General features: G+C 28.0%; 2 protein-coding genes across 2 annotated transcripts; both read right to left on the reverse strand.

Moving 5' to 3' along the window:
- Positions 1–4,644: 4,644 nt before the first annotated feature.
- On the reverse strand, positions 4,645–8,414 carry LOC114180384 (alpha-dioxygenase 1). Its single transcript, XM_028066691.1, has 10 exons — positions 8,240–8,414; positions 7,809–8,072; positions 7,478–7,627; positions 7,100–7,233; positions 6,411–6,624; positions 6,172–6,317; positions 5,839–6,066; positions 5,550–5,752; positions 5,219–5,462; positions 4,645–5,023 (listed from the first exon to the last, which is right to left on the reverse strand). Exons 1-10 carry the CDS (start codon positions 8,360–8,362, stop codon positions 4,798–4,800), a joined length of 1,932 nt encoding a protein of 643 aa, XP_027922492.1. The 5' UTR covers positions 8,363–8,414; the 3' UTR covers positions 4,645–4,797.
- Positions 8,415–19,244: 10,830 nt separating this feature from the next.
- Positions 19,245–22,972, reverse strand: LOC114181801 (WAT1-related protein At3g28050-like). Its single transcript, XM_028068362.1, has 7 exons — positions 22,713–22,972; positions 22,559–22,624; positions 22,351–22,464; positions 21,768–22,014; positions 20,880–21,038; positions 20,636–20,787; positions 19,245–19,626 (listed from the first exon to the last, which is right to left on the reverse strand). Exons 1-7 carry the CDS (start codon positions 22,901–22,903, stop codon positions 19,446–19,448), a joined length of 1,110 nt encoding a protein of 369 aa, XP_027924163.1. The 5' UTR covers positions 22,904–22,972; the 3' UTR covers positions 19,245–19,445.
- Between the last annotated feature and the right edge of the window lie 2,148 nt (positions 22,973–25,120).

Genomic DNA, 25,120 nt, shown 5'->3' on the forward strand with positions numbered 1-25,120 from the left:
AAAAACAAAAGATGTTGAAGTCAAGATCGAAGGCTAGGAACACATGCATGAACAGTCAACTCACAACATCTATGGAAATCACACACCAGCATCACAAAAGGGGCAAGGGTCCTTCTTCCTACACCTCCAAGTATTTCTTCTGCACCTCCAAAATTTTTTTAAATTCCCCAAATACTCTTTGACCATTTAAGAAAACTCACGGACATCATACCTCAAAAATATTTCCGGAAGTCAAAATGTATCACCGGAAGTCAACTTCCGAAAATCAAAATATATCACCGGAAGTCGACTTCCAGAAATCAAAAATCATTACCGGAAATCGACTTCCGAAAATCAAAAAACATTACCGGAAGTCGACTTCCGAAAATCAAAAAACATTACGGAAGTTGACTTCCGTAAGTAAAATTAAATCAATTTTAAACATTTTTTATTTTTTTAAAATTTATATTTTCTAACTTTTATTTTATTTCAATTTTTCAAAAACACGTATTAAAAATTATAAATCATATAAATTTTTAAAAAATTATTTTAAAAAATAAAATAAATAAATAATAAAAATATTAAATAAAAAATTGAAAAATAAGTGTTAATTAAAAAGAATAAAAATAAATTATCTAAAAAAATTAACAATAATAAAATCTTTAAAAAAGGTTTCTTTGATTTACGCGAGGATCTTCTCAGTAACACATTAATCCATCATCAATCTCCTTCTGCATCCATTTACACAACTTCTATGCAAAACAATTCAATCATTCTTCATACAAACGAGAGTCAACACATTAAAACCTCTATCGCATCCAATTTTGGAAAGCACAAATTAAAAACAGAAACCGGTAGAACCAAAACAGAGGGCATAAAAAAAATCAAAACATAGAAGCAGTGCAGCAAGAGAATCGAAGAATCGCAGTGAAGGTATGTTGTGAATTCTTGTTCCCACTTTGGGTGTTTAAACGTGAATTAAAAAGCCAGTATACAATGTTCCGGTTTCTTCCTTTTTTATTACAATTACAAATGATCACAAATAAGAACAAAAATAAAAAGGAAAGATTGGGTTACAAGAGTCTGAAATAGAGGGAGTTTAGAGAGTGGTTTTCTTTATGGTTTGGGCCACCGTACGAAGAGGAATCGTAGGGCGCTCACGATTAGAACGGTGCTACCGGCGTTTTGGAGTGATAGAGTAGTGTTTTTCAATTTCCGTTGCAGCAGTGCCGCCGCAGTCTCGGTGAAACAGCGGTGCCTCCGATTTCATGGACTTTGGTGGCACGTTCTGATGCTACTGTCAATGTGACGATGAAGCAGATGGTTCGAAAGCATGTGGTGGCTGGTCACCGTGAAGAGGTTTGGTTGTTGATAAGAGATGGTGACGTGGTTCGAATGTCGCGGCGGCGCGGACGACAATGGCTTGACGGCGTCGGAGTGGCACGATGTTGGCCAGGCGGAGACGACGCGAATAAGGGTTGTGCCATTATGTGTTGCGCGACTGAGAGGGGAAGAGTGATGGCCAGCACTGCCATTGGGGGTGGCACGATGATGGTGGCCGTTTGATGTTTGTGGTTGATAGTCGCGCATGGTGGAGAACTGTCGTGAGGTGGAAGATGAGAATAAAGGAGAAGCATTGTTTTAATTTTTGAGGAATTAATGAGAAGGTGGCAGATTTAAATCACATCGTGCACCTCACATAATTTAATTTTCATACCTCTCAAATTTGTTTAATAATCGGGCCATTTAATTTATTTATTCTTTTTTTCATGGATTCTCGAATGTAATAATCCCGACCCCTTTGCATTTTTTGTTTCATGTTTATTGCTTTTACATACTTGCATTTTCTCTGCTTCACTTCTTTAATTTTGTTAGTGGACTTATGTACTTCTTGTACCACGTCCTTTTCCTATATGCACCTCATTTTCATTTGTGTAGTAAATTTTTTCATTATACCCACATACTCATTTATGCACACCCATTTTCTATTTTTAATTTTACCCTTTTTCTAATTAAATCTCATATTTCAATCACATTACTTCTTAAAAAATCTTAAAAAATGATAAAAATAAGAATACATAAAAATTTAAAAATTTTTTCTTTATTTTTTCTTTTAGTGTTTAATGGACCGCTCGCGTCACATGACACTTCGTTTATAAAATACAAAAATTATAAAAATAGTTTGTGTCTAATCGACCGCTCGCGTTGCACGACACTCCTTTTTAAAATATACAAACCATAGAAATGTTTTGGTGTCTTATGAATCTTTCGCGTCGCACGATACCTCTTCGAAAACACAAAAATATAAAAGATGTTTTTGGTGTCAACTCGGCCACACACGTCACATGACACTCATTTTGAAAAATGAAAAATGACAACTTTCAAAAATTAAATAATTTAATCAAACTTTTTTTTACAAAGAATTACGTAGTTTTGATTTCTCATTTTTAATGAGAATACGTAGGACAAAAGTTAACCCTTGTCGGGTCCTTTTTATTAAAAAAATATATTTGTTCAATTTATTAGGGGGAAAATAAATATTATAAAATAAACACATCTTTTGTGCAAATTTAACTAAAGGTGTCACCCTTGGACAAACGCTGTAGGGTGCTAGCACATTCCTTACGCGTAACTGACTTCCGATTCCAAAATCTGTTTTTCATGGACTTTGTTTCATCTTGATGGTTTTCCATAGTTTTTTAGAATAAATCATGGTGGTGACTCTAATATCTTTTTCCAAACCAATTTATTTTTATATCGTCGTCCCATCGTGATTTAGGTTGCGACAGATGATTTTACGTTAAAAGGTGTAGCATGGGAGAGGAATAGGGCATTCGTGAGTTAGGAAGATTAACATGGTATTTGTAAAGGGATATCTATGATTTATCACCTAGACTTTGTGGTCTAGAATGCTTTGTTTTGTTATAGGTGTAGTGTTCAGTTTCTACCAAGGAAGATTCACTTATGGATACCTTTCATGGACGCAACATCATTCATGCCAGGGTCATTAAGAAAGTTCTTGTAGGTGTTTAAATAAGATGGAAAGCTCTATATAGGCATGTGTATGAAGGCAAATTTTGTGAAGTGAGCTTTTAGTGGAGGATTTGTGTTCTGCTTTAGTATCTTAGTAGATCAATGTGTTGTATTCTCCTCTTAGTAGGTTGTCTGGTTATATACTATAGTTTGTGGTAGTTTTGATAGGCATGAGGAAAATTTTCGTAAGCTTTTTGCTTAAGTATAAACTTTAAGGTCTTTCATATGCATATTATGTATTTTGGTAATCTTGTAAGTATGTGTGTATAAGGGTTAGAGTACCCCAAATACTCTATTATATATGTATACATATTTTTGCCGACAAAAAAAAAAACTTTTTAGCAAAAACTAATGTACACCAATATCGTAATTAACTTCCAATTGATATAAATAAAAATATCATAATGAACTTCCTATTGATATAAATAAAAGGACAATGATATTTTAACTCTCACAATTTGACTCCTATTTTGTACTCCCTGAGGTAGATAGTATTGAGCATTGATTCTTTTAAAGGAAAAGATATAGGTATATTAATCAATGTTACACACTAAATCACATCGGGAAGTACAAAATAAGAGTAAAATAGTTGGAAGTTAGAAAAATCATAATAAATTTTCTATTGATATAAATAAAAATGACATTTATATTTATTTTGGTTGACTAAAAAATATTATGTTTACTTAATGAAAAGTAAAGATGATTTATAAATATACTTTATTTCTATAATTTATCAAACAACATCTAAAGACAAATTAAACAAGAAAATTGAGCCAAAAGAAGAACTAAGGTACACAAAAAATGACACACAAACACCTTTCATTGAGAAGTTATAATTCTAGTTCAATCATACATACACATGAATACATATGAATACATATATATACTTAATATGGAAATTTATTCTATGCTTAATAACAACTTAAAATCCATTACTTTTATTAATGCACCGCTAAAAAGATTTGATTTTGATACGAAATAAAATTGATTTGGTGAAATTTAAAAATAGGAATGTTAAAACGAGTTTAGCTCGCTGAACTGACCCGCTAAAGAAAAAGGGTGCTGGATTTCATTTCTCAACCCGTTCAACCCATCCGTCTGACCCACCAACCCCGTCGGGTTATAAGACGGGTCAACCCGATAGATCGTTTCCTTTGGTGTTTCTCATTCTTCACTCAACAGACCCTTTCTCTTCATCTCTTCATTTTTGCTCTTCTTCTTCTTCAACCAAAACACAAAGTCTCACCTTCGTTCATCTTCTTCTTTGGTCATAACAACCTAAACAAACAACTCATACGACCTTTGTTGCTCTTCTTCTTCTTCTTCTACTAGAGCAACACAAAACCCACACCCACACGACGCGCAAAGAGAACAGAATGCAAGACAAATTCTTCCCTCCCTCAGCAGCGACTCCAGCAACTACGGCAACGACACCCACGACGAAGATCACACCCACAGCTTCACTTTGCTCATCGGAGATCACAATCGGCAACTTTGTTCTATTTGGCTTTGGTCAAATCAATATTTTTTGTAGTGCTTATTATGATAAAAGTGGATTAGAATTATTATAATAATAAAAGCATATGTAAACAAAGTTTTCGGTTGCACTGTATAAATTTAGAATTTCTCATCATGTTGTCATAATCACTAATAAATTCAAATACATTGAACTAAGACAGAATACACATAGGTCAAAACATAGTGTTTTACAAGATATAAATATACATATTAATCCAAACTTAACAAAAGATAGATCCCAATAAAACACATAATATCGAAATTGCATCAATGAGGAACACGAAGGTAAAGAGGAACATGATTGGGTGAGTTTGGGAGTGAATCCCAAACTGAGAAAGCACTAGAAGAGTTCAACCACTTGTGTGTCATTTCAGGATAGTGACGATCAATCACATCTTTCAAACTCTCAGTTGTGTTCACCCATTCAAGTCCCTTTTTAGTGTATGTTTCTTCATTATAGTTGCTCGTGAAGAACCTATCAGCTTCTAGCCTCCTGCAAATTGACAAAAAAAGTTTCATTCATTGTTATAATTAATCTCCCTTTCAAATCACTTCACAAATCTCCAAAAATTACACTTTAAAACACTCAATGAATCCTTTAGAATTAAGAACTTCTACATATGTTTTTCTTAAAGAAACATTTTATAACAAACATATTAATTAGTATTTCGATTTTTATTCCTTTTACCTGCTTGCCATAAGGAGGAATATTACAAAAGCTGTCTCACTGATTGCAAAACCCTTTATTTTCTTCTCTGCCATGAGACCTACAAGTAGATCAAGTTCTTCAACATCATCTCCATATACCTCTTCCAACACTTCAATCGCTTCATTGTCATCAGTTAGATCTTCCCACTTTGTGATTGGTATCAACAGTAATGCCCTCCTAAACTGGTTGTATCTAGCCACATTCCTTTCCCTATCCCTATAAACTGCATCATAATTTTAGGGTTCATAACTATATATAGTATATATCTTAAGATTAAAACTATACATAAACTTCTATATAAATATCTTACTTTCAAGAGCAGCTAGGTCCACATGTTCAGATCTTTCTGTGCCATCCACGTTCTGTGGTACAAGATCTCTTAGGAACTGTGGATAATTCCAAAGCTCTAATGCCCCACAAGCTTGGTGACCCATTGATACAAGTTGTCTTTCAACTCCTATTTCTGTTAATGTTTTCTCTCCTGGTAGTCCAATCAAGTTTTTCATAGGGATTCTGCAATACCAAATGGAGAAACTTTTGTCATTAACCATTTATAATAGTTCAGTCATTGACTATGATATAAGATTTTATAATCATACTCTTTGATTACTGGTGGTGATTTGTTTGGGCCAGGAGTTGCAGATATGTCTCTCAGTTGCAGGTTATCAGGTAGGAGTGAGTGCATTCTATAGACACTCACAAATTCTTCAGTTAAAGAGTATGAGACTCCATGATTTTCTGGCTTCTTCATACCAACAAATCCTCCCAAGATGGATCCACCAACATGTCCAAATGTATCCTTAAATTTCTTCCCCAGTAGCCCATACCTGAAATACAAACAATAATTTCAAAAAAACATAAATAAATTGTTTTACATTTTCAATATAAATAAAAAAAACAGTGAGAAAATTGTGTGGTGCTGAGAGGCTTACCAATTTGCACGCATCCCTGCAAGTAGAGTATCGGTTTTAAGAAGCTCCACAGTCCAATCAATGGTGTGAACCTTTGCGATCACAGCTGAAGTCACCAATCTTGCATGGCGATAAAGCTCTTCATCATTCAAATGAGGGTAATATTTCTGAAAGATTGCAATGAAAAACAGGTATTTAGTTAGTGTTTTCTTTTCATTAATTACTGTTTTTTTCCATGATGAAATTTACGATTATTATACCTTGAGAGAATCACAAACTGCGTTGTGTTCTTGAATGAAAAGGGATTGCAGAGTTGAAACACCAGCCCAACTGTTGCGGATGTCACCTGCAATTGCTGTTCCATTTTCGTTATGCAGAAGGTTTCCATTCTTTGATATCTTTACCTTTCCATCTTTGAAAGTCCTCACTTTCTGCAAAACTTCTCCATTGCTTCCATACACAGCACTTGCATCCCTATTTCACCAACCAAATCCATGCAACTATTAAACATCTATAACTTTCATATGCTACTTTTAAGTAGTTTTTTTTTTTTTTATATTTCTTTATGAAAACGTCATTTTTCTTTTTCATTAGCAACAAATTGTGTTGATAAACTTGAAAAGTACACTTGAAACCAAATAGAAGCATCACTGTCACAAAACCACCCCACTAAGGATATGTACACATGTGTAAGACAACCTAACTCTAACCAAATCACAAAACTTTCGCCGCCCTTTGAAGCCTCCGAACTGTTATTAATATTTATTATCGTGCCCCACACATTGAACATTGTGCATGCATGTACGTCTGCACCCAGAAGCCAACCATTACACAAGTTGTATTTTTAAAATTAAACTTCCACTTTTCTTTTCATCTAAGTTATCTTCTTCTCTTTTTCTTTGATAAAATTAAGTTTCAACTTTTGGCTCATGTGAAGTAGAAATCTTACCACCAAGGTGTTCGAATGTTTGATGATCCAGATTTGATCTCAAAGAATCCAGTGGGAATTTCCTTAGTTTTGAGGAATTTGAAAGATTTTAGAGGGCATTGACTTGCAACTTCTTTTGGTGCAGTGAGTTCAATCTGCATATATGTATCAAAATCCCATAAACATATTAAATATCTTCTTCATATATTATGTGCAGCTATCACATATATATATATATATATATATATATATATATATATATATATATATATATATATATATATATTTATATATATATATATATATATATATATATATATATATTGTTTTATATGTGACATTTAAAAGTGATATTGAAATAAGCTTTAGAAATAAGTTACAGTGTCATAGATTTAGGACCTGTTTGGTATCCTCAAGATGATCGATCCAATCGTGAATCATAAACTGAATCCAAGAAGCTGCAATCACATTGAATTGCTTCCCCGTGTCTTTGTATGTCCTCCTGGCTAGTAGTTTTGTGGCTACTACCATTGGATCAGGCTTCAATAGCTGCACAAAAACAAAAAACCATGCCTTCAAATTCACCATCAACACAGGAACAAAATCATATAAGAACAAGTCAACAAAAAAACTGAAAGTGAAATTGTAAGTTCAACTTGTAGTAAAAGAAACTGATATTTTATGAAATTCTATAACTAGCTTTATATATAATATATATATGATTGTGGACCTTTTTCTTCTGATCAACAGGGAGCATGTTTCTGCCAAAGAAAGTGCCTTCACTGCCAACAACTTCATTGAAAGGATCATTATATTTTCCATCAGCTGTTCTGTAAGGAAAATCTGAAGGGTTAAACCTAACCCCAGTTGGTGTTGTTCCAACGTTGAAGAGGTTGTATTCTTGGTGAAGGTGACGTCTAATAGCAAGATACAATAGCCCTAAGAAAACAGGTAAGCGTGGCCATATCCCCAGCTTGTCAATGGAATGAACAATCTGCAGAAAACATAGTCATTTCATGATTATCACAACTTAATGAAAGTTCTGATAATTAATTCATGCTTTCAAAACCTACTAGGTAATGAATATAGATGATGTCATAACACTAAAGTAACAAATATTCATGTTATGCTAATATGATGTAGAGGGAATTGTGTGCATACAATGAAGAGAAAAGCATCTATTATGGTCATTTTGGCCACTGCTTCATGGAAGTCTTTGTGGATGAAGTGGTGAAGAACATTTGCAAAAAGGTTTCTGATGGGATCCGTTATCACAGACCACATGTTTCCTAGATGATGTACAAAGCAAAGATAGAATTAATGAATGTGTATTGTTTTCTCAGGTTGCATTTGTATTTATAGGCTCTTAAAGTTTGACTTTCAATTTTGTACCGTGGCTGAGGCTGAACTCACCACATAGTCAAAACCCTAACGTGGTAATCGAAAAACAACTATTTGCTTGTCTTTTTCTGAGGAAAATGTTACAAAAAGAATTTTGATGACTTACATTTCCTTCTCATTTCCTCTAATCTTCTTTCTCATCAGGTTTTAATATTCTTTTTCTCTCTTTTACAGTAAAACGAACATCATTTTTTTTTATGAATAAATATTTTTATTTATATATATTAATTTAAGCATTATACAAAACTATGTACCCAGTTTGCATAGTGAATGAACCCCGATATTACTACAACATTGTAGTCAATGAACGTCGTTGTTTAAAAGTGGTTAAATGAAAAACGTAATCCTTGCATTAATGCCATTTTCATTTATTCTTTTTATGAAACAAATACTCCATCTTTTTTTATTAATTCTACACGGAAAAAATTATGTCTTGCTTTTGAAAACTTCCAAGACACTAGATTTGGTCATATATTTACTGCCACTTTTGTTCTGTTTACTTCTCATTTTAATGGCTGCACACTAAAATTCTAACATTTTGGTCTTTATATCTATTTGACAAATATTGTCGCTTTAATCCTTACCAGCGAAGGCGTGTGTGTATACAATTTTTTTTTTTAAATATCTAAGAATTTTTCAAATTTTAAAAGTTATAAAATGAGTAAAATTGAAAACGTAAAGTGTATATATAGTTATATATATAGTTATAATATACCTATAGATAAAATAATTTTTAGTTGTAAGTAGTATTGTGTAAATATTTTTTTGATAAAATAAATTTAATTATTGAAATAAAAAATATTATAAATAATATTGTGTAAAGAATTTTTTTATTATGAATTATTATTTAAATTTTAAAAAGTAGTTATTATGATAAAATTGAAAATATCTTTTTATTATAAATAATTATTTAAATTTAAAAAGATATTAAAAGATAAAAGTGAAAAAATAGAAAAGTGAAACAAAAATATTTTCTTTATATATACTAGTGTAAACACAGGCGCTATCGCGCCTGTGTGTACGCATTTTTTGAATTATATTAATAATTGATGATATTGTAATGTTATTAATTTAATAAACAAAATAAAAGTATATTTATAAAAAAATAAAATAAAATGTACGGAGAAAATAAGAGAAAAATAACTGTTGATGAATAGTAAGAGAAAAAAAAAAAAAGGAGATAAGTAAATAATTTTATAAAAACTTGTAAAAGTAACCGTTAATTTTTAAAAATTTAATAAATAATTAAATTATAAAGGGTAAAGTTGAAATTATGAAATGTGGACACAAAAGAGGGACCCTTTATATATAGTTATAGATAGTTATAGATCTTTAACATAAACGGTAACAGATAAGCTAATGAATAAAATGTATTTGTTTTATATAAAAACTAAAAAAAATGAAAAGTAACATATGAAGTAATTTATAATATTTTGTTTTTAAAACCACGAGCTAATAATGTTATGTTTATAATTTAATTTTAAACGAACAAGATACATGACAAAAAAAAAAACACAAGATAAAGATTAAAGATTTGTGGGGAATTGTTTAATCATTGATTAGAGCAGCAAAGATCATAATTTTATTATAACAATAATGATTGTTTGATGGAATTTTTTATTCAATTTTATAAAACTATTTTTATATTAATATGTTATCTATAATTAACGTATCATTTATAATATATACTTGAAAAAATTATTATAAAACTATTAAAAATATTCTTAATATTAAGAGAAAAAATAACCGTTAAAACATATAATTGTGGAATAGTAATAAAAAGAAGCAAGTTTTTATAGCAGAAAAAAAAAACGTTAAAGTCAACAACGAAGGCTAGGAAACAGTCAACAACAAACATCTATGGAAATTACACGCTAGCAGTACAAAAGGGGCAAAGTGGTCACCAAATTAATTAATTTGATAACTTCGATCAATTCAAATAAAAAATATTACGATTATTGTACGTTGAATTGAAAAAAAAAAAATCATTCTTCCAAGTCACACACACATGTGCACATCCCATAGTTAAATTCTTATTTTATTTTTTAAACTTTGATTATGGAATTATTAATAATAAACTGGATGAATCGATCATAATATAATCTAGCCATAATGGGATTGATTTAGTTTAGATTAGAGACTCAATTTATTTTAATGCAAGTTGAACTAATTAAAAGTGATTGATCTCGATAAACAAATGACGCTAACGATCAAATAATAAAAAGGGTAAGTTGTGAGATTAATGTAATTTGAATTTTCTTTGAAAGGAGGGTACAAATTTTAATATTCAATAGCGTTTTTAATATAATTGTTTCGGAGAAATATACTTGCGCCAAAGAAAAAACAAATATTAGTATTTTTAACAGAATTGATTATTATTTTTTACCAAAATCTATTTTACACCATAATGAACTTCATAGTGATATGAATAAAAATATCATAATGAATTCTCATTGATATAAATAAAAAATGACATTTATATTTATTTTGGTTGACTAAAAAATATTAGGTTTATTTAATGAAAAGTAAAGATGATTTATAAATATACATTAGGGTTAAATATCTTTTGGTCCTTTTAACTTTCTATAAGGAATTAATCCATTTCGAAACTTTGGACCAATTTAGTGCTTCATCTTTTAAAATATGTGGATTTAGTCCTTTTAATCAAATTTTGTTAAGTTTATTTGACATTTCAAGGGTGTTTCATAATAGTGTTTGACTTAACATTAAAGCAAAAATGTGTCAAATTATATAAACAACTCAAATACAATCCTGAAATGGTACGAAACATCAAATAAACTTAACAAAATTTGATTAAAAAGACTAAATTCACATATTACGGTACGAAACATCAAATAAACCTAACAAAATTTGATTAAAATGACTAAATCCATATGTTTCGAAAGATAAAAGACTAAATTATTTTAAAGTGTTGAAATGAACTAATTCCAAGATTCACTAAGAGTTAAGAAACCAAAAACCTATTTAACCATTTCTATAACTTATCAAACAACATTTAAAGACAAATTAAACCGAAAAATTGAGCCAAAAGAAGAACTAAGTACACAAAAAATGAGACACAAGCACCTTTCATTGAGAAGTTACGATTCTAGTTCAATCATATATATATATATATATATATATATATATATATATATATATATATATATATATATATATATATATATATATATATATATATATAATTGATATGGAAAGTTATGTATTTTTATTTAGAAATTCACGACTAAAAATATTTGATTTTGATACGATATGACCAAATATATGATTGACAAATTTTTTAATTCTGAGTAGCATGCTTCTATGATATACCAAATGTATAAGTGTATCTTCCTAATATTTCTTGCTTATCAAAGTTGTCATTTAATAATATTCTAATTGGGGACTCTTTTTTTCGCACGTTATTTTCAACTTTGTTTATGTTATGATGGGAAAGTGAAATTATTTGATGAACGTAAGTTTATCGTTATAATTGATTAAAAAAAACAAGGGACTTTTCTAGAAACTAGACGAAAGTTATTCAGTGACTGTTTTTTACGTTTATATAAATCAAGATCTTTAAATCAATGATGATCATAAAATTATCTTTTAGTTTATAGTATTGAGGCTATTTACATATAGATATAAGTTATAATTATATTTTTCATTAATATTTGTTATAGTTTTCTTGTTCAATGTTAATGAATTTTTTATTAAAGTTAACTGGTAATTTCTTTATCAATATATATTAATTTTTTCAACTACTATTATTAGTACTATTTAATGATAACTTTCATATTTATTGCAACTAAATTACTTCGTCTAAATAAAAAAATTAAACTTAAATTAATTTAGATAATTTTATTCGAAAAAAAAACATAATTTTAATATGGATTAACCTTAAATAATTTGTTACAAGGGCAATTATGTAAGGTAAAAATAAATTATAGCCCAATAATTAAAATCGGTATTTAAATAATAAAATCATAATATTTATGATTTTACATCGTATTTACAATTTGAATAACATGTATAATCGGTTATATCAGTTAAATTCTCAAACAAAATTGTAAAATTTTGTAAATTATCGTTTTTTTTTTTGTTGTATCACATGTTCACCTCTTAGGTGAATATATTAAATTCAAATAAAATTTAATACAATCAAAGAGATATTATCACGTATGTATTACTTGTCGCAACACCATTCAATTAAAAATAAATACAATTAAAGTTTAATTTTTTTTTACTTTTAAATTCAAATTCAATTAAAAATAAAGGGGTTACTTTTTATCTGACTTACCTGGTTGAATAAATTTCAATCAATTAAAATAAAACCTAATTAAATAAAAGGAAACTTTTTACGCTTCTTAAATCTTACTGTTATGATCTTATGATAGTAAGGAGTTGATTAATTTTGCAAACTAATTCTGATAAACTATTGACAAAAAAATTGATTTTATTTTTATTAAGGAAATTAAAATCTATGATTTACGATCTTATGAATTCTTATAATTCTAATCATAATCTCGTTTTAATTTTAAGTGTAATTCAATCCTAATTTCAAAACTCATAAATTAATGACTGTTTAGTTTATTCTAACTATCTTAACTTACATTGCTGGCAATAACATTCTGAAAATTTTTATCTAATATATAATATTTTTAGTGGTTAGAGTTTATTAAAATTATAAAGCTATACCGTTATCACTTATAATATTATAGCTTTTAATAAGTTTTAACCTATTATAGAAAATAACTATAAATACTGTATTAAAAAATGTGATATTTACATTTATAATCTCTCGCCACTTTAGGATAATAGTATTAAAAATAATGACATTTTAACTCATTTTTTTTGACATATTTTTAAATTATGATTTCAATTACTCTTAAATTATCACATCATTAAAAAAATTAAAATAAATAATTAAAAAGTGATTGGAGTGGTAAGTTAAAAGTGGGTAAAAAAAGATTAAAATATCATTATCTATTAATATACTCTATAATATTTTGTTTTAAATAGTATTGTTATTGTATTATAATTTTAATATATTTTATCGGTGAATGAAAAAATGCATTGCAAAAGTGTATTGAAACAATAAAAGTGCATTATTAACATTCTTCTATTCTCTAAATATTTCCCTCCACTTAAAAAAAAGAAATATCATTAATATACTCTTTTAAAAGATATTTTAAATATATTATGATTTTAGTTAAAAGGTTATTGAAATTCATCAAATTTCTTTTTATCAAAAGTGTGTTTGATGAAAGAGTTTTCCAATACGACACGTGGGGCTGCGAAGTGAGGCAAATGAATGTGTCAAGATCGCGAAGAATATTCCATCACTGGCTGCGGAATCACCATTTCAGAAAAAAACAATATTTATTTTTTTGTTAGTGTAAACAGTATATAAGAAAGTGTTAACTGTAAAAGAATTAATTTTAAAATAAATTTCTACAAAAAGAAGATATAAGTTAATTTTCAAACGTTAAATATATTTTTAATCGATATATAAATCAAAATTTATTATTATTCAAAAGATTTATTGTTTTCATAAAACTTAAATTTTGAGATATTCTTAAAGTGTCATTAGAAATATTTTCTTTTTCATTTTAATAGAGACCTTGAAAATTTTAAAATTATTTTTCTATATCAGTATATTATTATTTAAAAATTTAAAAAAATACTTTTATATTTTTAAAATTTATTATATGTATTTATATACTTTAATTAATATATTTAAATATTTCAATTTTTAATATAAAAAAATAATTAATATAAATTAAGGGTTAAATATGTTTTTAGTCCCTCAAGTTTGAGCGAAATTTGGGTTTAGTCCCTCAGCAAAACTTTTGACCAATTTAGTTTTTCATCTTTCAAAATGCGTGAATTTAGTCCTTTTAACCAAATTTTGTTAAGTTTATCTGACATTTCAAGTGCATTTCATGATAGTATTTAAATTATTTATATTGTTTGACACATTTTTGCTTCAATGTTAACTTAAATATTATCGTGAAATGCGTTCGAAACGTCAAATAAACTTAACAAAATTTGGTTAAAAGGACTAAATTAACGCATTTTGAGAGATGAAAGACTAAATTAGTCAAAAGTTTTGATGAGAGACTAATTCCAAATTTCGCTGAAACTTGAGGAACCAAAAACATATTTAATCCATAAATTAATATTCTTAATTTATATTTTTAGACACCTGTTAGCATTCTCCATTTTAAAAATACTCGTAATGACACATACTATCAGATTAGTTGTTAGTTGCTTGTCTCATTAATTATGAACATAGGTGTTAGACGATACATTATCAAGTAGTTGAAAGTAATCAAGTTTCCATAAAGACATGTTTATTTTTTTCTTTAATTGTACGAAAGTGTTATTTAGATAATGTTATCAGATCAAATTGAATAATAGTGTATAGATTTTTTTTTTCCTTCAGGAATAAATATGCAGCGAATCAAATTTAAAAACGTGCCATCAACGTCCATTATTTATTTTACAAAAGAAGTGTATTAGATCAATAATGCGAAAATCATTATTAAATTAAATACAAAGCGTGAAAAGAATTGTTTTATACAAAAACGTGAATAGAGAAAATGAAAACCCGTCAAATTTGACTAAATACATAAAAAAGTTTTTATAATTATATCATTCTGTAAAAACAAAATTGCAAGTATATCTTTAAACTTAGCAAAAAACCTAAATTTATCAGTAAATAATCCACGACTTTAATTAGTGCCCTCAGATGATTAAGAAATGAAAAAAATATTTTTTATTAGATGCAAAAAAAAATATTATTTCTATGATTTTTAATATATTTTTTTCTTTTTGATTGTTTTAGCTAATGTTTAACAACCAAAATAACTTTAGTCAATATTGCAATAAATTGTTTGACTCCAGAGAGTCTTTCCTAATTGTTTATCGTGTCTTAAATTCTAATTTTAACATATTAAACATATTTTTAATACAGTTTTATATAATTTGAAAATTTAGTAGTAAGATAATGCAAAAAAAAAAAACTAATAGAGAATTCAGATTAAAAATAATTTTAATCTTTTTTTAGATGTATTATATCCAAATATTTTGGCTAAAAAAAGAGAGAAAAAAAGTAGTTAGCATAATAAATAAATTAATAGGAAGAAATCAATCTAATAAAATTTTTGCAATAAAATATTTTTGGTGCAAATGGTTTGTGTGCATACCACACAAGTTATCGCAAAAGACAAATATGTATATTGCTTCAATTATAAAATTTGTAAATTTGATAACAAAGCAAAAACGTTTCCAATTTTCAAAACGTTTAATTTGAGCATACGAAAAAAAATCAAATCATAAAAAGTCAGCCGGCTTAAATAATAACTGATTTGACACATGCATAAATATACGAACAAAAATAATAAAATTACAAATAGAGCAACCATTTTCATTTGTGATTAATATCACGAAAATGAAAATTGATTACAGAAGTAATATTAGCTATGATGTACCGATATTTCAATTTAGGTCATGTATTCATTTCTAATACGTGTCGTGTCCAATATTTTAGGATATTTTATCAATACTTATCAATAAAATATTTAATATATAAAGTTGTAGTGCACTACAAGAAAATCTTTGAATAGTGACAAAATATAATTAGTCACTATTTAGTAATCAAATCGACAACTAAAATAGTTCTAAAAAATTATAATTGATCTCTAAATTGATAATTAAGAGTTTCAATTATAAATTGATTTCTAAATTAGTCACCAACATTAGCTATCAAGGTTTTAGCAACTAAAATAATTGGTTTATAAATCAGTCCTTAACATTAGTTACCAGGTTTTGGCTACCAAAATAATTAGTCTCTAAATTGATCTCTAATTACAAAATTGGTCTCTAACGTATTTTTTATTACTAAAATCGGTCATTGTTTAAGAGTTTTCTTGTAATAGTACTTTTATGATGACAATAATTTATATATTTTATGTTGACAACTTTAATACATGTAATTTTAATTTAGATTCGCACAAAAAAAAATCATATATTTACTATATTTTTAAGAATTACTATATAATTTTCAATATTCATATATCGCATATCTATCACGTATTGTATCTTATTATTTTAAGAATAAATGTATCGACATATCGAACACGTATTATATCCGATACACACGTGTCGTATTTGTGCATCATAAGGTTATGTAACAAATGTAGATATATAAAACATTTCCAATTTTTTTTCAAACTAAAAACTAAAAAATTAACCCTAATTTCTTTCATGGGACACAAACAAAACAAGTAAATAAAATGTTTTGAACTTGTAATTTAAGACTATTTATATTCATAATATGAATTTTGAGTATGCTGTTTTTTTTAAAGTTAGTCACACAATTTTTCTATTTTATTTTCAGAAGAATTTCATATATTAAACAAAAAAAGTTTATTATAAATTAAATTAATTTATACATAAAATAATGTATAAAAGTTTTCTTATATGAATTCTTTAAATTATTATTTTTAGCTTGTATAAACTAATTTCAAAAGGTCATTACATTGTCTTTTCTTAATTTTCTCTCTCAAAGTTCTGGTAGAAATGAACATTTACACTGTATTTTGACTTTAGTTTCTGAGTTTTATATCGTGAAATCTTAGCATTTTAAAATTAATTTTATCTCTAAACTTTCTTTATGAATTTTTTTTTATTTTCATTCATTACATTTTTTTATTAAAGGGAAGATATTTCGTAAAAATATATATAAAAATCAAAATGACATCGTTTTAAAAGTAATTTTATTTTACTTTTAACTTTTTTTTATGATACCTTGTTATTCGTTAAAATCACCAGATATTTAAATGTGAAAATTTTGAAAGTTTAAGATAAAATATAAAAAATAATAAACAAAGTATAATAATAATAATAATAATAATAATAATAATAATAACTACGCAATAAAATGTATAATTAAGTATAAAACATATTTATTTGAGTGACATAACTGCTAACATGAGACTTGTAACTTATAAGCTCTGACCAAGCAATATGGAAGTTACACATCAATTTATGTCACTGTCTATATTGAGCCACCCAGTATCACAAAATCTGAAAATCCTCACAATATAAGTTATTAATTATATTATTCTTACATAGCGTTTACTAATCTTATTGATGATTATATTAATTTTATTTATATCCGCAAGCAATGATTTCACAAATTTAAACAGATTTGTCATTCATTTACAAGTGTTTTGATTTTAAAACTGATGAGTGATAAGAAGATAGTGCATCCATCGTTAACGTAGTATTAAGATCACGTCCTCCGAAATTGAACTCGTTAGAATACTAGGTTTCTAATTAAAGTAATTTTTAAATAAATACTATCTAATAGAATGACAAACATAAAATTATAATAAAAACTTTAATTAAGATAAAATTCTCAGAAGATTGATTTCATATTTTATCCCGTAGAATTTCATTCCTTTCAATTCATGCAAGAAATATAATTATCAACTTGAGTTTATTTAGAATTATTTTATCCCTGATATCTCAATTGTGAAATTGCTCATAGAATAAACAATAGAACCATAAACAAAATACTGAGATAAATCACATTAACCAAATATTAAACATAAAGAGTAGAAATTATAATCAAGAGTAATACATCAATCCTCCAACAAAAAGGGAAAATTAGCTCTGCATAATATAAAAAAGTGCCAAAAAACTAGAAACTACCAAAGAAGAAGAAGAAAAAGATGATGAAGAGAGCTCCGTGTAGTCTCGTTTCTTCCTTTTTATCTCTCTAGGTTTCCTCCTTTTGTTGAGGTGGTTACATCTCTCTCATAACCGCTTCCCCTTTCTTTCCTTTTTGTTTTTTCGTTTTAAATTTTTGTCAATCCACGTAATATTAAAATTGTTTACTAAAAAATTTATAGATTATGACAAAATCCACAAGCCACCTGTGAAACTCACTGGTTTGCATTCTATATTTTGGAGTTAAATCCACAAGTTGTGAAAAAATCTACCAAACACTTGTGGAACTTGCTGTTTTGAGTTTTGCACTCTAGGTCGAATCCACAAGTTATGAAAAAATCCGTCAATCACATGTGGAACTTGTTGTTTTGAATTTCTCACTTTTAACACCAACTCCTTCCAAACTATGATTACACATCTTAAAACATCCGTTTACACAAATAATGTACAAATCCAAATGTATAATGCATGAATGCAAATACATATTTGCTCATCAATGAGGTGGAGGAAGTAAATCCCGTAATAAAGAACATGTATGTTTGGATAAATAAATGTAATTTTGGATGATTAATGACCTCAGTTGGTTATAAGTGATAAAATATGTTCGGTAATAATTGAACTGCATAAATAGGTGTTGATGTCCTATGTGCCGAGTGGGAATCAGTGGTTATGTAAAAGAGTAGAAAAAATGTAAGTTAAACATTAAACATGTATGCGATAATATTCAACAAGTAATCTTTATTTAAATCAAGATGATAAAATAAGTCAATTAAACTTGTTTCAATCTATTTCATCATCAACCTAACCATTGAAAATAAAATGGAGTAATGATAGCTTGGTTTAGAAATATGGTATGGCCAGAATGACAAATTAACTTGTTATTAAAAAAATTGAAATAAAGTTAAAAATTATAAAAGAAGTTTTAGACTTATACAATAAAGCATTTTTTTTTCACCAATCCATCAAATGGATTTTATGTTTATTATTTCATCCCACTCTTGAAATATAATAATAGAGCAAAATATTGTCTGATAGTCAATCATATAATCATATTTACCACCATTGGTTATCTTCTAACGTTAAATGTTAGATCCTAAACATAATTATATTTCATACTAAATAACACAAAACTCCAAAATTTTGTACAACTTTTTAAAATTTTCTATATGGAATTTACAGTTTTATAACACTCTGATTTCTCAGTAGCAAGTGATTCTGTCTTGTATTATACTCTTGCATCTGTTTTCTTTGTAGAATTTACAGTTTCATAGGTTTGCAAGAGAGGAACATTCTCAGTGATTGGTGATTCCTGGCTACCAACATCTTCCTCCTCTTCCTTCTGTTCAGTTGCTTTGCCCCACATCACAGTATAAAACCCAATTGATATTACTGTGCCTCCAATCAAACTGCAAAATGCAAGAACAATGATATGCAACATACTATATATCACTCAAATTGCTTAGTTTATTTTATGTCAAAAATGCATCAGAAGAGTGAAGGATGAACAAGAAAACAAGGTCACATGACTGATATATTTGGACAAGTTTCTCTATAAATAATACTTCTTGGAGAGAAAAATAAGAACAAAAAGTAAAATAAGTTTCTCCATAAACAACATTTCCTTATGCGTAAGTTCAAAATCATAATTTAGAGACAACATAGGAGAAAGTTTTTACAAAGGTTAAATATGTTTGTAGTCCGTAAACTCGGACGCTAAATTAAAGTTTGTTCCTATCTAAAACTTTGATACATTTTTGTCTCTAAACTTTAAAAATGAACGATATAATCCTCTTAACTCAACAACATTAAAGTTTTTCTTTGTTAAACAACATTCTAGGCTGACATTTGAGCTGAATCATGTCAAAAGGCGTAAATAGCTCAAACACCAGCCTGAAACATTATTGACACATTAAAAAAATTGAACACAGTTAGGTTAAGATGACTACATATCTATTCATTTTTAAAGTTTGAGGACCATACTATATCAAAGTTTGGGATACAAACAAATTCCAATTTTACATCAAAGTTTAGGGACTAAAAATATATTTAACCCTTCTACAAATTAGCTTATACATAAACTTATTTTAACTTCTATAAGTAAACTTATTTCATTTTTTCTTCTTAAATTTTTGTCTTAGAAATGTTCATACAGAAGCTTGTACAAGCATACCCCACATATTTTAAAAATTATATGATCTCTCTATTGAAGTACCAGTTTTGGACTAAAGGAGTAGCTTAGTTTCATTGGAAGCTACAAACTTTCCATTAGGGATCATTGTCTAGATAAGTAAGAAACAGAGTGAGTTTTCTGATAGTGAAATAATTTTCTTAGCAATTGCTTTATCCATATGCATTTGCCTAATTACTTCACTGTGTTCTAGAGAAGAATCAAAATGTGAAAGTTGCAACACTAACCTTCCAACATATAGAGTATCACCAAGGAACATAACACCCATGGCAACTGCAATAACAATTGAGAGAGGCTTGAACATTGCTACATATACAGGCCCCTTCAAGTGTATTCCCCAGGCATAGATTGCACTACTCAAGAACTTGTTAAATATTCCCTAATTACAAAATGCATCATCATCAACAAATCATATTAACCACACTGTATTTTAAGGTGAAAGTGCAGGATCATTTTTCAGGGTTGTCTTACAGTGCAAACAATAGATATCAGGGATATGTCTGGTCTTATTTTCCATGCACTTGAATTTTTCTCCGCAATTAAACCTACAATTGAAGCTACAATGGCTGCATACAAGTTGTAAAAGAACACCATAGTTAGTTCATCCGGGAACTCCTTCAAGATTTCAACCTGTAAAATTGAATATCAGAATTTAAAATTATGAGTACTACCATAATGATTATTTCCATACAAGTAAACCCCAATTTCTTCCTTGAACTATTATCCTCTCTTTGTAAATGCTTCCTGAAGTAATAAAACTATTTAATAATGTCTGAACTCTGAAGTATTGAATATTGATTAGTTTAGCTCCTAAGTTACTGTGTTCTGGTACAATTCAGGGACTAGTTTGAATGTTTTTTAGTATGTATGAAACTACTTACAGTGATTTTTAACACTTCTGTTCTGAAACAATTTATGTAATTTGTTTTAGTACAAAACTTATATACAGTAATAGGTATTGTTTTCCAGATAGATTTGGAGTTTCATCTCAATAATACTAAATTAGAGAAACGAAACTCGAGTCCAGATTCTCCGTTGAGTTTTTTGGCATTGTCCTCTACTGAACATTAAAAATACACTAATGTTGGTATGTTTTCAATTTCTTTTAATATATTTTAAAGCATCAAAATCAATGTTCATCGCTATATTTTGAAGACATAACCGTGGAACAACATATAAACACACAACAGAGAATCCAAATTCGCGAAACTCTAATTCTGAGTAGAATAACACCTAAAACACTGCATCTAAGTTTTGTCCTGTTTTACTTTAAGAACCATTTAGATGAGAAAGTAACACTTCAAGGATCAAATGGGTGATTTACTCATTTCCATAATATGCAACAACAAAAATGCATACCTGAAAAACGAACCATATAGTAAGCAATATATTGCAAGCTGTGAGCAGAAGACCACCAAAGGCCCAATTTCTATCTACTGAAGCAAGAATGGCATTTGATTGTGAAAGTTGAATTGAAGGCGAATTATCAGCGAAGATGATCGATTGGCCTTTGCAGAAAGTCACAATAAATGCACCTGATATCGATATAATGCTGCCCCAAATCTTAGCTTGGGTAGTTCTACTTCTTATGGCAATCTTTTCCATCCTTAAATTGTGGTGGTAAATTGACAAGAAAAAACAAAAGAATGTGTCTGTAAGTAAAGTAAAAACTGGTTGCAACCAAAATTTTCCTTTCTTGATTATAAGCTCATAAAACTTGAACACAGGTAGAAAAGTGGCAACCAGAATGGTAGTGGAAATGGGATTTATTTTTGAATCTAGGGTTGGTTTCACAACCATAGACTATTGAAAAGGTATGATTTTTAAACTAAATTACTTTAAAAGTGAACAAATTTATCATCCCTGATGATCCAATTGAATGAAAGTTAATCCAATTGCTTTAAAAACTGTGAAATATACTATTCAAGACATGAAAATGAACCTGCAAATGACAGCAAGTATGAAGGTGAAAGCAGGAGTGAGGTTGCTGATTGCAGAGGAAAGTGTGGGAGAACTATAACTGATCCCAACATACCCCAGAATCTGAGATGAACACCTGCATCAGAATCCAAAAGTTAGCAGCACAACAAAGAGAAAGATAAAAAAACTAAACCTAAAAAGCTGTAACATTTGTGGTGCCCTTTACACACCCTATGAGTCCCAGAAGAGCAATTTTGGATAAGATGGAAAAATTGAGAGGAGGAACCACTCTTGATCTGCAAAGAGACATGAGAAGGAATGATTGAAGTGTGAATTCAGTGTTGGGAGCTGAGAAACATAGTGTGTGTGAGATTTGCATCAAACCTTCTGTAGAGAAAAGTAATAGGAAGAAGAACAAGAAAGGCCAAGGAATAGGCATAGGAAACAAAGACATAGCTACTCATTCCTTGCAGTGTGGCTGCTTTGAAGAGAGTGAACAAAGCTGTGTTATTGCATTCATTGGCAACAAGAACCACCAGAGGAAGCAGATCCTTGTAACAGTACCTTCTATCCATAGTTTCAGTATTTGATTCAGTCTTTGAGACACACACAGACACAATCTATCTACTAATGAGGACAATTTGCACTTTATATGCTATAATTTCTTTCTTCAGAACTTTTTGTGGCATTTGATTAACTTATTCATGAAAATTTTTAAAATTTGATTAATTTAGTTTATGACTTTAATTATCTCTTACATATACTAGTCTTAGAAAACTTGAAAATTGAAATGAATATATCTTGCCAACTGTTTCTTGAATTAAAAGAAATCATTTTAATATTATTTTTAATTTTAATTTGATATGAAAAAGACTTAAAGAAATATATATATATATATATATATATATATATATATATATATCAGTTTGTAATATGTAATTATATTAAATATTTAAAAAAATTAGTAATGATTTATCCTAATCAAATTAGATACTGTCATGAAAATGTGAACAGTTTTCTATGGTTGATTTTTTTTGTTTGGATTTTTATTTTTAATAACAGTTTTTAATTATTGAAATTAGGATCCCTACATATTCTGGTCTTTTAGTTGCCTACCATACACATATTTAGTTTGAAATTAAGTAAAGTTCTTTATCCATTTTCAATGTTCTATAAAAAAATAGATTTAGATTTACCTTCACAACCAGAGCCAAATTTCCATATGAAGTAGAGAGTACTGAACATCTACAGTTTTATATTTTTGAAAGGAGAAGTTTTATATGGATGTTTATTTATTTATGTCATAAAAGAAGTTAAAATATTTTTTATTAGTTTAGTATTTTAAAGAAAAATTTATGAAGTAAAATTAGTTTCTTTTTAAGATTCTTTTGTGTAATTTTTTTTTTTATCTTCGAGGGGAGGTAGTGTTATTGTTTTATTTTTTGAATTAGATAGAACAATATTACAATTTCATTTCTTGTAATAAAATTACATTATTATTTATTGTTATTATTGTTTTTTTTAATCTTTTATTTTGATTGTGAATTATTATGTTTATTTGGTACCCAACATTATTTTTCTAAAATTATAAATAACTATTAAAATTCATATATTGGTATAAGGCTATACAGTTACAGACCTATAATTACATGACAATTATTTATTAGTTTTAATTAAATTATTCATTGTTCCAGTATCTTAGATACTTCATCACAATCCAGTGTGAGTGGTTAGTTTTATTTTTCTTTTTTTGTAGTTTAGTACATAATTAATATTTTTTTACTTTGTGTGCCACTTTCTAAAAGGAGTCCATTAGCAAATAGGACATGGCTCCACAACATCATTAGAAAGTACAAAATGAAGATAAAGTTTCCTTCAATTTCACTGTTCAATAGTTTCTTTATTAACTATTAAATTGGATATAAAATGTGAAATGCTAAAGTAGGTTTATGGGGTCATTTATTTTTGGAATATGAGCGGGAAATATCAACTCACCAAATGGAGACAGCAAGACAGAAAGAAAGAAATGATAAAGTAATATGTTTGGATATTTTTTTTCAACATTAGGTCTACATGAGATTTTTTTGGAAAAATATATTCGAAAGTAGAAATTATGGAAAATATTGAAATAAAAAAATAAATAAAATAAAATAATTATTTACTTAGTGTTTTAAGAAAAATAAAATATTTACTTATTTCATTTTGTAAGAAATTATTTGGTTATTTCATTTTCTAAAGAATTATTTAGTTCAACGTCGAAGAATTTATTTTGGTCGAATCAATCCTCCGACATAGAATTAATAATTAGTTATTTTTCATTTAACATGAAATTTATACTTATTAATTGATTTTGGAAAACTATGATTTTGCATTAGAAAATTAATTATAATCAATTTTATATCACTTTAGAACCAAACTTTATATCACTTTAGAACCAAACTTGCACTAAATTCTATTATATTTTCTTTCTCAAAATGTGAGATCTTCTTTTCTCAAATTTTCCTTCCTCAACCTAATAATCAGTCCTTTTCATCCATTTTCTCTTCCTTTATCTTCAATCTATTCTCACAATATTTATCATTTATTTTTCTTCTTTTCTTTTATATTAATATCTTTTTCTATTTCTTCTCTCTCTACTATTCCCTCCATCGTATCATCAAAGAGTAAAGGTGTTATCCCACTTCACACTCTCACAATTATTTTGATATATGATAGAAAAGACAAAAGAGAAAAAAATGGTGTGGATATAAAAGTAGAAATATATATTATTTTGCAATTTGTTATATTCTTGA

This window comes from Vigna unguiculata, chromosome 4, assembly GCF_004118075.2.
Source record: "Vigna unguiculata cultivar IT97K-499-35 chromosome 4, ASM411807v1, whole genome shotgun sequence".
NCBI classification, from domain to species: Eukaryota; Viridiplantae; Streptophyta; class Magnoliopsida; order Fabales; family Fabaceae; genus Vigna; species Vigna unguiculata.

Coding starts and splice junctions, on each gene's coding strand:
- LOC114180384 (XM_028066691.1), bottom strand. CDS start 8,362: ATGTGGTCTGTGATAACGGATCCCATCAGAAACCTTTTTGCAAATGTT. Junction 6,625..7,099: donor AACATTCGAACACCTTGGTG/GTAAGATTTCTA, acceptor TTGGTGAAATAG/GGATGCAAGTGCTGTGTATG. Junction 5,463..5,549: donor GGACCTAGCTGCTCTTGAAA/GTAAGATATTTA, acceptor ATTATGATGCAG/TTTATAGGGATAGGGAAAGG.
- LOC114181801 (XM_028068362.1), bottom strand. CDS start 22,903: ATGGATAGAAGGTACTGTTACAAGGATCTGCTTCCTCTGGTGGTTCTT. Junction 22,015..22,350: donor ATACTTGCTGTCATTTGCAG/GTTCATTTTCAT, acceptor CCACAATTTAAG/GATGGAAAAGATTGCCATAA. Junction 21,039..21,767: donor CTATATGGTTCGTTTTTCAG/GTATGCATTTTT, acceptor TCAATTTTACAG/GTTGAAATCTTGAAGGAGTT.